At 46.1% G+C, this 14,640-nt stretch overlaps 1 protein-coding gene across 1 annotated transcript in view; it reads left to right on the forward strand.

Annotated features, from left to right (window-relative positions):
• The window catches only part of PKHD1 (PKHD1 ciliary IPT domain containing fibrocystin/polyductin), a 1,769,028-nt gene that overhangs the window by 1,164,579 nt on the left and 589,809 nt on the right, over window positions 1-14,640 (forward strand). The window contains exon 49 of the mRNA XM_078647366.1: window positions 11,073-11,208. Coding sequence (XP_078503492.1) covers window positions 11,073-11,208 — 136 coding nt within the window. The remainder of the gene's footprint in view (window positions 1-11,072; window positions 11,209-14,640) is intronic.

Genomic DNA, 14,640 nt, shown 5'->3' on the forward strand with positions numbered 1-14,640 from the left:
ATGTTATTGGCCACAAGGGTGAGAGCGGACTCTGTGCTGTGATGTTTTCGGAAGCCATGTTGTGTATTGTCTAAGTATCCAGACTGATCGAGAAAGGAGGACAAGTGAAGGTTGAGGTGTGCCTCCAAGATTTTTGCAGGAGCAGGGAGAAGGGAAATAGGCCTGAAGTTTTTTAAAAGGCCAGGGTCGAGGGACGGTTTTTTAAGGAGAGGCTTCACAATAGCCTTCCTCCATACCGTTGGGAAAGAGCCCTGGGTTATAGATTTATTCATGGCCATGAGCATGGGAGGAAGAAGACTACTTCTACACTCTTTACGTTTTTTAAGAGGTAGAAGATCCATGGGGGAAGAGGATTTAGTCCTGTCCAGTAAAAGATTCAATCCCTCCAACGACAAAGGGGGAAATTCTGTTAGGAATGGAATAGGAGAATCTTTACAGAAGGAATCTAGATTGGATATCACAGGGAGAATGTTCTGATCCAATGAATGGCGCTCAACTTCCAGAGAAGCATGGATATCAAAGATCTTCTTATGGAAGAAGTCAGAGATCTTATTGCATAGTTCCTGTGAACTAACTACAGGATCAGGGAGTTGAAGGGAGCATAATGAATCGGCGATTTTAAACAGCTCCCTGGAAGATGTCAGAGAGCTGGTAAGATTGGAGAAGTATTCCTGCTTCTCCATTACCACTCTCTGTTTATACTCCCGTAATGCAGACTTGTGAGCCTCTCGATCCCTGAAATCCCATGATTTCCTCCACCTTCTCTCAATGCTCCTATATCCCTGCCTCAAGAGTCTCAGCTGGTTAGAGAACCAAGGTGCAGTAGGCTTCAGCCGGGCTACATATCGCAGAGAAGCGGGGGCAAGTTTATCAACAGCACTAGCGATGGAGTCCATCAGAACTAAAGCTGCCTCATCTGCATCCTTACGAGCAAGAGAATCGGTAGAGGAAACAAGAGAGGCAAGAGCCTCATCCGTAATGTTCCTTAGGTTTCTCCCAAGGGTACGTGAGGAAATAGTCTGGTTAACAGAACAAGGGGCAGGAAGAACAAATTCCAGCGGAACTGCGAAGTGGTCCGTCCAAACCAGTGGCAGGGGGGGCCAGTCGAAAGTCTAGGGTCATTAGAGAATACCCCATCAAGTATATGACCAGCCGTATGAGTAGGACTGCTCACAAGTTGATGAAAGTCACAAGCTCCAAGTGACTCAACCAAAGATATAGTATCCTTTGAATTGGTGTCATCAAGATGAAAATTCAAATCGCCCAAGATGGTAAGACAAGGCTTACCAAAATAGGGTTCAAGAATTCTCAAAAGATCCGAAGAGAAACCAGATCTAGGACCCGGATGCCTATATATCAAGATCCCTGTAAAAGAGGCCGATGGGGCACACGTGATACAAAAATAGAAAGCTTCGAAACGATCTTGAGGCATGGATAGTAGTTTAATATTGCATGAGAAAGAGGATCTAGAAAGAATAGCAATTCCTCCGCCTCTGCGGAGCAGTCTATCCTGCCTATGCAAGGAATAGCCATCGGGAATGGCCATCAGCAGATCGTGACCAGAAGTATCAGAGGCCCAGGTCTCAGTAATAAACACCCAGTCCGGTTGTCGCGCATCAACAAAGTCGTGAAAGGCCACATTGTGCTTGACGAGTGAGCGTGCGTTAATGAGAAAACCAGTTCTTGAAGAGGTAACTGGTCGAGTTTGATGGGGCAGCGAATTAATCAAATCACTAGATACAAAGTTGAAAGAAGTGGAACATACGCTACAACACAGGGAATGCAATATCCCCTCAGGCGAAAAACGGTGTGAGCAGGATAGCGAACGTGGTTTAAAAGTAGGAAAATTAGCCTTAGAATATTGCCTACTTGCCTCAGAGGATGATAGTGGGGTGGTAGCCGAGTCCAGCCCGACCTGCAGCCCGTCCTCAGCGCGGACGGGCGCAGACGGGCTGAACTCAGGCGTAACTCCGGCGGAAGTCCGGCGATCTCGCTGCGCGATTACGCTGCGCGTATACATGGCTGCAATTTATGTTGGTCGCGCCTCCTAAGTGAGGACTAGACCGTGCTGTAACTCACCCCTCACTTAATATGGCCGCCGTCAAGACACTGGCGAGGGACCCGCAAATTGCGGTGCTTCACCGATTATTGTGCAAGTAGGAGTGGCAGCGTGCAGGTAAGCGTGGCCAGCTGATTTAAAAACGGGAAATAATTTGCGCTAACATAAAATAACACAAAGACAAAAACGGGAATATTAAAATGTAGGAAGAGCTGCCAGTAACGAAGCGCTACCAAGGAGTGCGCTAATTGAGGTACTATTTCTTTCACTGATGCCACCTGGCTCCATCTCCTGTATCCCCAGCCAGTATGGTACATGTTGCTCCCTCACCCACTAGCCCCTCCGACACTAAAACACATTTATTTGTGAACAAACCAGTTCTCTTAGAAGCGTTTACATATTAAAAAGCTCCTGTATGGGATCAAAGGTATCAGATGTTTACAGATCAAGATAATTGGTAAAGTATTGCATTGGATTAAAATTACATTCATATACCACTTGAAGTGCTATACAGTAATTCAGTTGCAACTTTCCTTACCACACAATCCCACTCCACTCAATGCCACCCAGTACCACTCCACTCTACTTTACGTCACTCTACATTACTCTGTAGCACTCTACACCACTGTACTGTACACCATGGTACTCCACTCTACACCACTCTACTTTATGCCACTCTATTCTACGCCAATATACTAAATGGCACTACACTCTACTCTGCGCCACTCCACTCTATGGCACTCCACTCTGTGCTACTCTACTCCCCTTCTCTGCACCACTTTCCTCCACTCTGTGCTACTCCAATCTTCACCACTCCGTTCCACTCCTCTCTCACCTATGCCACGCCACTCAATGCCACTCCATAGCACTCCACTCCTCTCTACTCTACACCACTTCACTCCCCTGCACTCTACGCCACTCCACCCCTACACCACACTGTGCCACTCTACTCAATTCCACTCCACTCTATGCCACTCCACTCAACGCTATTCCACACTACTCCACTCCTCTACACCAATCAAGGCCACACCACTTTTCACTACTCCACACCACACCACTCCACTCTATTCTACGTTACTCTATGACACACCACTATCCTCAATGCCACTCCCCTTTACTCTATGCCACAACATTTTATGCAACTCCAGGGCACTGTACTTCTCTCTACTCTATTCTCTGCCACTCCACTCTATGCCTCTCTACTCTACGCCACTCTACTGTGTACACTGTACGCCACTCCATGCTACGCATCCCACTCTAATCTACATCACTCAACTCCACTCTGTGGCACTCCACTCTATGCCACTCCTCTCTATGGCATTCTAAACCACTCTACTCTGCTAAATTGTACTCTTTGCCACTCCTGGCTTAGAACAGGTGACACTGGGGAGACCAGGTTTGTTCACACCATGTCAGTGCCTCCGAGCTCTCTTTAACTGCCCCAAATCAAAAAACGCTAGGTAACAAATTTCCTAATTTGACGTCCTTACTGCCAAAAAGGAGCAAGAGAAATGGTGTAGCATTCTTCAAAGATCCCACCAATAAGCTGGTAGCAGACAGAAGAAGAGAGATGGGCTGCAAGCGGGGGAGCAAAGGGGTCTGCACAGACAGACAGTTGCTCATTTGTGGGGCTAATTATTAGTGTATTGGAGCTTTTAGCTTGACTGTTGGAGATTAGAAGCTATCAACATATGTACCCAAGAGAACTGACATCTGGCAATGTATAGGGCCAGTGTATCCTATGTAAAATGCCCTGTGGGGCTCGGGGCTGTCCAAATGGTGAAAGAGCTTCCTCCAGAGCGGGCAGCAGTGTTCCCTCTCCATGCCTGTCTTCAGAGGAGCTGGAGAATAGGCTGAGAGCCAGAAACCTTGAGTTGGAGCTTGTAAAGCTCAGTTTGGAACAAGAATGGGAGGAGAAAGAGAACTTAGCCATGGAGGAGAGAAATGATTTTTGCTCATGAACGGAGAACGAGAGAGTTGGAGTTGGAGATGGAAGCCAGGAGGGCTGATTCTAGCTCAGATGGTGGCAGAGAAAATGTAATGTCCAATAATGAGGAAGAAGTTCACATACCCAGAGGCCTGACTTCAAGGAGGGGGTGGCATACACCAGGGGGTTAAGGTTTATGAGGCAGTTCCAGAGGTGTGCAGGGTCCCTGAGGTGGATTGGGGAACTGGCACAGGAAGTCATATTCCTAGTGGTGTGAGGGATACTCTACTGACTCAAGAAGAGAGTGTCACAGAGTGGTGTCCCCCTATGGTAGAAGCCCTTGTAAAGTATTATGGAGACATCCCAGAAGAGTGTGGGTTGAGTTTGAGGGACAGTCAGATACTGTCTCACCACTCTCAGGAGGGTAATGTGTATGTATGTATGTATGTAGGCATACTTATAGAGCGCGCTGTCACCCAAAGGGTATCCTGGCGCTTTGCCCACAGACATTCCTACCAATGTTAACTACACTGCCCTCGTGAAGAGATACGTTTTGAGATCCTTTTTAAAAGACGAGAGATTCTGCTGGCACCTTAAGGACAAAGGTAACGAATTCCAGAGCTTGGCGGCCGTAAAGCTAAATGAGCGGCCGTCCATTCTCACCCTTTTTATCCTGGGAACTGTGACCAGGAAGGCCGAAGAGGATCTCAAGAGTCTGGCAGCGGAGTACCAAGAGAATCGGTCTCGCAACATCACTGGGCCCAGCCCATGCAGGGCTATGAAAACCAGACAGGAAGATTTAAAACAAATCCGTTTTTGAACCGGTAGCCAATGGAGATCCGAAAGCGCAAGAGAAGACGAGGCAGACCAAGGCCGTGAGAGAGCTAGTTTAGCTGCCATGTTCTGCACCCGCTGTAGCTTCATGACCAAGGTGTTGGGGGCCCCCAGAAGCAGTGCGTTACAGTAGTCTAATCTACTGAGGATAATACTACGCACTGCTTCCGTCCTTGCCGAGGGGGGAAGTAGCGGAAGAATTTTTCGCAACATGCGGAGCAATAACATGCAAGTCGCCGTGGTTTTGTTGACGAAGGCATCCAGCTGAAGGCTAGGCCCAAACAGGACGCCTAAGTTGCGGACAGATTCTGCCGCCACTACAGAGCCTAGAGTAGAAGAAGGCCAAAACCCCTCTGGCAAAGGACGGGGCGTTCGGTCCAATGAACAATAGAGAACTTCAGTCTTTGCACCATTGAACTGTAGCGAGTTCTGACGCAGCCAATCTGCTGCTGCAGTCATGCAGCGATGAAACGATTCCATGGAGACCGCTTCCCTGCCCTCAACAGAAAAAATAAGTTGAGTGTCATCGGCATAATTGATGACAGACATGCCAAATGACTTAATCAAACTTATAAGAGGGCGAAGATAAAGATTAAATGTGGGGTACTGTATGGTGGAGAGAAGGGTAGTATGGCTAACACATGTGTGGGGCTGTACATTTTGACTACTGGGGAGCATATGTTTAATCACGGTTTACCAGAGCTATGCCAACACCCGGCGGAGAGTGAGGTCTCTGACCCCAGGTAGCTTGCACTTGAGGCAGACCTTTTGTTGGATGCCAGAGGGTGTGAAGAGGCTGTTGGGGGTGATCCTGAAGGGGGTGGCTCAGGTTTTCCCCAACGAAGGGAGGTGAGTGAGGTTTGCAGTAGCCCAGAGAGGTCCCAGTGTAGTGGGCTGGGTAGAGGGCCCCATATCCCTTCCCAGGGTAGAAGGAGAGGTGGGGGGCAGAGGCCTAGGTTGGCCAAAACCCAGGCCCAGAGTCTTGATGGTTCCCAAAGGGAAACCCGGGAGGGGGCCTATACTGTACCAATAACCCTCCCCTGAGAGGGACCCCATAGTGTCAGGAGAGCTGGGGGGGCCAGCTGTCACAAGCGTCTCAAAGGTTCTGGTGTCTGGCAGCACCACCCCAAAAGGTAGGGTGCAGAAGTCTAGATGCAGGGGTGAGATGGCGAGACAGTCACCAGTTGGCGGGCTAGTGGGTCATGGATTGCTAGCTCTTAGGTCGGAGCACCCCAGGACTGACCCTGGTGAGGCCACTTCTGGGTTGGGTGGAACTCCATGTTCAGTCAGATGGACAGAGGGCAGGAGACAATTGCCAGGCAGACTCTTGTACAACACTTACAGTAGTTGTATTGCTTGGAAGGGGGGTACTCCCCCGGAAGTTCTGGCTTGCCAGGCATGTGCTCAGTCTAATGGTACAGACCCTGGGTTGGGGGACCCGTTGCAGGATAGCCCCCTGGACTGGTGGGAGAATTGTGCAGGACAGTTGCCACAAGCACCCTGGCAGTTCTGGATTCTGGGGGTGCCACTTCCAGAAGGAGGGTACAGGGCCCCAGGAGAGGGGACAGGATGAGACAGTGCCCACCCCTGTCTCTTCTCCAGCCTAAGAGTAGAGATCCTGGGCCGGGGACCAGTCTCAGGATACCACCCCTGAACTTGTGGGAGGGAGAGTGGACTTAGGGTGCCAGTCACCTGGGGTTACCGCCCCCCACTATATAAGACTGCAGTGGTTGGAGAGCCCTGAAAGGCCTGGGGCCTGGCTGTCATCACTGACAACTATCAGTGGCCACTGTGGGTTGCTGGCCTTGTGGACAGAGTTGTCCTTGGGATGGGGAGAGGAGTGACACCCCGGGTATGGAATGGACTACACCACTGTGTTGGCCATGGCAGTAATGTCTGCCTACTGAGAGACATCTGTGAGCAAAGTAAGTTTAGGTGCTGTACAGATGGGGTCTCCAGGTGAGGATAAAGGTTCCCCATGGGTTAGCTTGGTGAGCTCCGAGACTATGGACAGAGCTATCCAACTGGGTTCAGAGCGGTATAGAACTGGAACATACCCCTGCTGTTGTGGGCCAGTGTCCATGCTCTTTTTGCCCTAAGCAGAGAAGTCCAACAAGGTGTTGATTAGTCTACCATAGCTTTAGGCTGGAAGGGGGTTGCGTTGGACATGGCCATTTGCCTTCTTTCTCCTATTTTTTCTGAGCTGTTTTTGTTGGCTTTAGGACTCTGGACACTTTACCACTGCTGATCAGTGTTTAAGTGCCTATGCACTCTGTCTTAGTAGTGTTGGTAATTGGTTATCCATCATTGGCCTATTTGATTTAGTGGTAAGACCCTAGCAAAATGCACTGGGTGTACCCAGGGCCAGTGGCGTAACAAAACTTGAGGGGGGCCCCCTGCAAGGTACGTGGTGGGGCCTCCTCCGGACTCAATCTGGAGCTCTCCGGCCGAAGTGCGGTGCTGAGGGGGCCCTCTGGAGGTGGGGGGCTGCGGGGGCCTGTGTTACGCCGCTGCCCAGGGTCTGTAATTCAAATGCTACCAGTAGGCTTGCAACACCGATTGTGCCGCCCACATGAATACACTTGCAAACATGACTCAGACCTGCCACTGAAATGTCTGTGTGTGCAGCTGTAAACTGCCGTGTCGATCTGGCAAGTGCACCCACTTGCCAGGCTCAAACCTTTCCTCTTACTACATGTAAGGTACCTCTAAGATAGGCCTAAGGTAGCCACATGGGTATTGGGCAGTGTATGTGAAAGGTAGGACATGTGCTGGTGTGTTTTACATGTCCTGATAGTGAAATACTACAAATTTCATTTTTCACTGTTGATGGGGCTATCTCTTCCATAGGTTATCATTGGAGCTGTCTTGTAACATCTTACAAGTGTAACTTTCAATTTGGAAGAGAATGAGATTTGGAGTTTGGGTTCCCTGAACTCAGGATTTAAAATGCATCTTTCTGTGAAGGTGTTTTTTAAATTGTGTGTTTGAAAATTGCACTTTTAGAAAGTGGGCATTGTCCTACTTTACCATCCTGTGCCTTTTACTGCCTGTAGAATCCATGTCTGGTTTAGACTGACAGTGGGCTGCTTTTGAATTCATTCTAGACAGTCACACAAAGGGTGCTGAGTTGTGCCCTGCAAACCCTGATTGTCCATCACCAGGCTGATGTGTCTTCCTGAGCTAGAGTGGTGGAAGGAGTTGTCTCTGACACCTGAAATGGGCTGTGCCTCTCCTCACACAAAGCTGTCTCCACCCCCTGTGGTGTGTCTGGAGCCAGGTCAGTGCAAGGCAGGGTCTGTGCACTACAAAGAATATCCTTCAAAGTATGCCTACTTCAAAGTCCAAAAGGGGTATAAGTGTTGGACCTGTAACAGCACACTTTCAGAACACTTCTGGATCAAGAGGAGACTCTGCCACAAGGAAGAGCTTGAGGCTCTCAGGAGGAGTACTGCCCCTTTGCTGTGTTTGCTTTGCTGGTTTGGCCTGCACTTGCTGCTTCTGTCTTGAAGAGACTAAGGACTGGCTTTTTGCTTAGGTATCCTGCTTGAGAAGATTCTTCAAGGGCTTGTGTGTGCTTCTCTCCTGTTAAAAAACCTCAGGGCCAACAGAAACGTCACCTGTAGCCCCTGAACTCCTCTGCTGGGAGTTCTGCCCGCCTTAGTGGAGGAGCTGCTGGTGCTCTGCCTGCTGGAGAACTAGCTCCTGTAATATGCATATTGGGAGATGGTCCTCTATATCCGGAAGGAGATGCTAGCCTGTGCAGTCCTGAGATTTTTGGATGGCCTTCTATGTGTCAGTGGTCTTCCTGATGAACTTATTTCATATGTGCTTGGTTCTAGTGAGGGGAAATGAACACTGCAACTTTATCTCATGGAAAAAGCTCAAATCCCACAACAACTGTTTATAAGCTACTGCTGATATTGCTATGTGTGCACCTGCGCACACCAACCAGTGGTAGGAAAATACCTATAGAAAGGCTGGTTGCTGAAGCAAGATAACTAGCCTCAGCTGAACACAAGCTGGCTCTGGAAATGCTCTTCGACTTCAGATCATATAGAATATTTTTACTCTTGCTCGATAGTAGCTCAAAAGTGGCCATTATTTTGTGCACTATTTTCTTAATGCTGAACGTCCTATCATTTTGATTCGCCTTAACAGTAAATGGCTAGGGAATGTTTACCTCAAAATAGTCTTATTAAGCATTTATTTTATATTTCAATTGTTTCCAGCTAAAGGTGTGGCCATTTTGCTCTAATCATGTTTTTTTTTCTTTCTTGTTTTCTTGTTAAAATGCTGTCTTTAATTAAACTTGGTGTGGGCATTGTATGTATTTGGGCAGTATCTGCATAGCGGAATCCTAGCTGGGGAGAAAAGTGTGTTGAACAGATGAGAGGGAGCCCACAAACATTATAAGGACATTCCAGAAAGTGGGGGGATGCCTGACTGGTGAAGAGTCAGGAGCACTCTGTTTCTTTCTCGGCTGGAGGAAGTTAGGAGCAATGCTGATGTTTGGGGAATATATTCTCCTAGCTCCTGTATGACTCGACCAACAAAACTTGCCTTTTTGTCCTTTCTTAAATGCAGCTGTGTGCATTGCTTAATTTGTTAAATAATATGTGACAGGGCCCTGGGCTGGAGGCCACTGCATTGCACCACCCATTGCCCGTGTCATTGTTGCCAATGACAGTACTAAAACAACTCTCTCGCCTGCAAGTGGGACAGTTCAGATTATTCGAGGTCCCCATAACTAAAGGAATGGCTAGGGAGGTAGGCATTAGCAATTTTTAATATACTTTGTATTCATAAACAACCGTTGTTCTGCTCCTCTCTAAATTAGATTAGAAGCGCCACCATGTGGCAGACAGGCGTACATGTGCTATTGATAATTAAGTGCTGGTGCCTAACCGCCTGATTCATCAAGCTAAATTGCACTCGCAAAGGGCAAGATTCTCAGAATCTTGCCTTTTGCGAGTGCAATTTTTGCATTTGGGATTCATCATCCCAAATGCAAAATTCGCTATTTAAGAATTCGCACATTTGCGAAGAATTGAATTTAAGGAATCTCTATTTGAGATTCCTTAAATGCAATTCATGAAGCATTTTAAAATTGCGAAAATGCAATTTTGGGCCGCTATTTACCGAGAGGTCAGACCTCTCGGTAAATAGCAAAAACTTAGAAAAATGCTTTTAAAAGCATTTTTTCTAAGTTGCATGTTGCACACACACATGTCCTTTGGACATGTGTGTGCGCAACACCTGTTTCAATTTGCATTTAAGGGGTGCTACAGGGTGTCATTTGGACACCCCTGGCACCCTTTAAATCGCTATCTTATTTGCGATTAGCTAATTGCTAATCGCAAATAAGGAATAACTCCCCATTCATTCCTATGGGCCTTTTGGCCCATAGGAATGAATGGGGAGTTATTCCTTATTTGCGATTAGCAATTTGCTACTCGCAAATAAGGAATGTGTAGGAATCGCTATTTATTTAGCAATTCCTACATGAATACCGTTTTGCGAGTCCTTAATAGCGATTCGCTATGAATCGCTATTAGGGGCTCGCAAAACGGCCCGTTGATGAATAAGGCTGTAAATTCGGACACCAATTAAGTGTTGGTGCCGAGCCCCGGAAACCACCGGCTCAAATTAAGCACTTGATTGTTTCCAGTATGGAGATGTCTTTAGTGCTTTTGTCCACCCAAGACAAATAGCTCCTGAACTTGGTTATTTTACGGTGTCTCTTTTCCTGAGGAGAAGTGGTTCATTGCATGTTCTTTATTTCTTCCGATATTGTTGTTTGGGTGGGGTTTTGAACATACCCCCCATGATTGTAAATTCTCTGAAAGTTGCCTGTCTCTGACCAACCTTCCAAGGGTAGCCATGGGTGCACTCACCGAGATCTGGTTGCTCCTTAAAGCTCTTATGAAGGGAGTGATCTGTCTCCCCCTCAGCTGGAAGACGGATTAGTTGACACAAATTATGGCCCAGATTACATAGGTCTGAAGACAGAAATAAGCTTGTGTATTTTCATATAAATTAGCAATGTCGTGCTATAATTTAAAAATGGTAGCACTCTGCGACGTTGCCCTGGCACATGAACAAATCTTTGTCTGAAGTGTATGTTTAAAAAAAAAATCTTTTCGACTATTTAGGCAATTCGTAATTAAAACTTCTGACAAATATTGCAAATTGAACTCTAAAATTAGGATGGAAATGCAGGGTATTTAAAAATGTATTCTTGTATTTTAGAGTGATAGCTGCATGGTTGCAGGACTGAAAACTCCAAAACGATTTCAGCTGTGGGTTTCCAACACCACCTTTGTGAACTTCGACAAGCCCAGTTGTACAGCCATCAGCACGTGCTCGGGTTGTTACCACGGACAAGGTATGCAAATGCCACACCGTTCTTGCAAATACATGTACATTGTTCGCAGCTGTTTTCCATATTCTCTATGATGTAATCATCTGAATTGAGACTCGACGGGCCCCAGGGCGACACTTATGGGTGCCTTAACTGAAAAGGTGTTCTGTGAACATGTTTTCTGGTGCCATCAAAGATTACTAGATGTGGGAGGAAAATAAATAACACTTTTGTATTAAATTCACCTTTTAGTTTATTTGAGATTGGGAAAGACATTGCACATGCTACACTATGCATTTCAGGCTGTCTATTTCGTATCATTATCTTTTGTACACATAATGAGTTTTTTTGGGATATGTTTGTCGCTCAAAACCACATTGGCCTTAGTGCAGAACTGCCAAAACCGCACGCGGAGAGCTATCAATTAGAAGTTGTTTATCTCATACGGAAAATAATATTCGCGGTAAATATGAAAATTGAATTGCATGCATTCCGCATTAGATACTTTTAGTTTTCCGTAATTTAAATACAATTCTGGAAGTGTTCTTGTTTTGATTGGCAATGAAAACAATAAAATATTAATCTATACTAATATAATAAAGAGAGAGCCCAAACCTTTGAGGCGGGTAATCTCAGGAACCACAGCACCAATCACAACACCCAATACAGCGTTGGAAAGGGCAGTTGCAGCAGAAGGACATAGGCTATGCAGACGCCCAGCATATACATTTAAAAGGTAAAAGAAACGTGCCAGCAAAGTAGTCCCTTGTGGGCATGTCTGCGTTGTGCTGTGGGCGTGTGCTGGGGGCTTGACAAACGCTGGGGGCGTATGGTACGTTCCGCCCTTCATGCCATGTCTCATATCGTGTGCTAATCCCACCATGCTCCCTTTATATACCCCCGCACCCCATAATCATAACCCACCCTTACTCCTTAAAATACCCCAACACCCTTAAACACTAACCCATCTTAACCCTATAAATACCCCTGTACCTCAAAACCCAAACCTACCCCTGAACCCTAAAAATACCCCTGTACTCCAAAACCTAAACCTAGCCCTGAACCCTAAAAATACCACTGTACCCCAAAACCACCCCTGAACCCTAAAATACCCCTGTACCCCAAAACCCAAACCTAGCCCTGAACCCTAAAAATACCCCTGTACCCCCAAACCCAAACCTAGCCCTGAACCCTAAAAATAACCCTGTACCCCAAAACCCGAACCTACCCCTGAACCCTAAAATACCCCTGTACCACAAAACCCAAACCTAGCCCTGAACCCTAAGAATACCCCTGTACCCCAAAACCCAAACCTAGCCCTGCACCCTTAAAATACCCCTGTACCCCAAAACCCAAACCTTCCCCTGAACCCTAAAAATACCCCTATACCCCAAAACCCAAACCTAGCCCTGAACCCTAAAAATACCCCTGTACCCCAAAACCCATACCTATCCCTAAACCCTAAAACTACCCCTGTACCCCATAACCCAAAACTATATCTGAACCCTTAAAAATACCCAAACACCCCAAAACCAATACCTCAGTACCCCAAAATATATACCCCTATACCCATACTTACCTTATCCAAACATTAAAAAAACATGATTTTACCATTCATGCATGTACAAGGAATTTCGTTGTAAATGTATGCGTGGTAAAAGCATATAAAATGTAATGCCATGCGTTATAATGGCATTGCGGAGTCATGGTACTTTTGTAATGAAAGTATGCGGAGTGATGGTATGCGGAAAGAAAGTTGCGGAATAATGGGTGTTTACCCTCCCCCGGTAAGTACATTGGTGGCACGGCGGCCCACATCTCCAGCAACATACTCATATTTTTTCACCACCCATTTGAAAAATGCACAGGTCTCTCTCATTGATGGCCAGCACCGACATACACTTTTAGACACACCTCCTGCTACAAGTTCTAGAATTGCAAACTTTAGAGCTGGGGAGCTGCGTTCGCATCTCGGCATCAGCTCAACATCCTGTGATTTCAGGCAAATCGCTTTGTCTCCCCATGCCTACCACAAATGAATGTGTTCTTCTGTAATGTAAATTGTGCTCATGCCATGTTGTCGAGTTCGCGCTATATAATATTGCAAGGAAAAATAAAGTAGGGAAACTCGAGTTCACACACTACTGAACGCGCACTCTTAAGTGCATCAGCAGTGCACTGTGAATCGGAGCGTTTCACAGGCCTGTCACAGATAAGAAATGCTATCAAAACGAAATCCTACAAAACAATATACTACTGGCCGGCAGCAATTCATACCCGGACAACGTCGGGACGGGCTGCTAGTAAGAATAATAAAATGCGATTCCAATTGAGGTTGCATTTTTAAATACATAGGCTGTTAGCACCCCAAAAATATTACTATGCATCAACTGACTGTAAATTCCTAAAATTGGTTGCTGTCTATAATAAATAAAGAAACCCTTCTAAACATGGCTTTAATATTGCATGAAAGGTTTCAAATCCCCATTTGGAATGCACACGGGTGCTGGCATGAGGAACAACAATTTTGAAAAAGCATTTTGGATATGTACCCAATTCATGTAAGTTACATGTATCGATCAATGGAAATTAAAATAAAGGAATTATTTTACATTTTATTTTACTTGTGCATGTTTTATATAATCCACTTGACTCAATGGTATGCATTCAACATTTTTATTTACATTTTTCAATATTGACTTCTTTGTTTAGAAACCGTATGTGGACAAATGTGGCCAATGTAAAACCTGCGATGATACAATAAAGTAACTCCAAAGATATGTCTATACTCCCTGTATAACGAAATAGTATTTTGCTAAATTATTAGCAGGAGATGTCATAACCCCAAAATTCAAACAAATTGACCATGGACTATCTTCATTTGTTCAGAGGGGGCCGCCGCCTATCTAAAGTGGTGAGGAGGACAGAAGTTGGGGGAGGAAGAAATAATATAAAACAAGGAAAAGAAAGCCTTACCTACCGCTCCGCTCTCACCGACGGCCGCCTCGCTGCTTCTCTCGTTGGCCGGAAGGGGATTGGCCATTAGGGCACAGGCTCCACTCCCAATCCAGACGCTGCTCTCATAGCGTGATAGCAGCACCAGGATTGGTCAAAGGGGCTATGTTTGCCATTCAGACAGTGCATTGGAGCCTGTGGCTTTTCTCCAACTGTGTAACACAGTGAGGTTGGAGGTACATAAGTGCATATGTGTGTACACTACTCCTCCTCCCTGACATGCCTGGCCCCACCCTATACTTATTGAGGGGCTCAGAGAGCATAAATAAAATGATAACAACATTGTGTAATTATCATATTATTTATCATTAGTAAACTTTGGGGTTGACTCACCGGAGTTGCAAAGTACAAATGCCTGAGTTGCGATTAGGAATGAAGTATTTGAAAACATTTTGGAAATCCAAATGCATTCCCTTCATAATAACTTAAAGAGCATGCATG

The sequence above is a fragment of the Lissotriton helveticus genome, chromosome 6, assembly GCF_964261635.1.
Source record: "Lissotriton helveticus chromosome 6, aLisHel1.1, whole genome shotgun sequence".
NCBI classification, from domain to species: domain Eukaryota; kingdom Metazoa; phylum Chordata; class Amphibia; order Caudata; family Salamandridae; genus Lissotriton; species Lissotriton helveticus.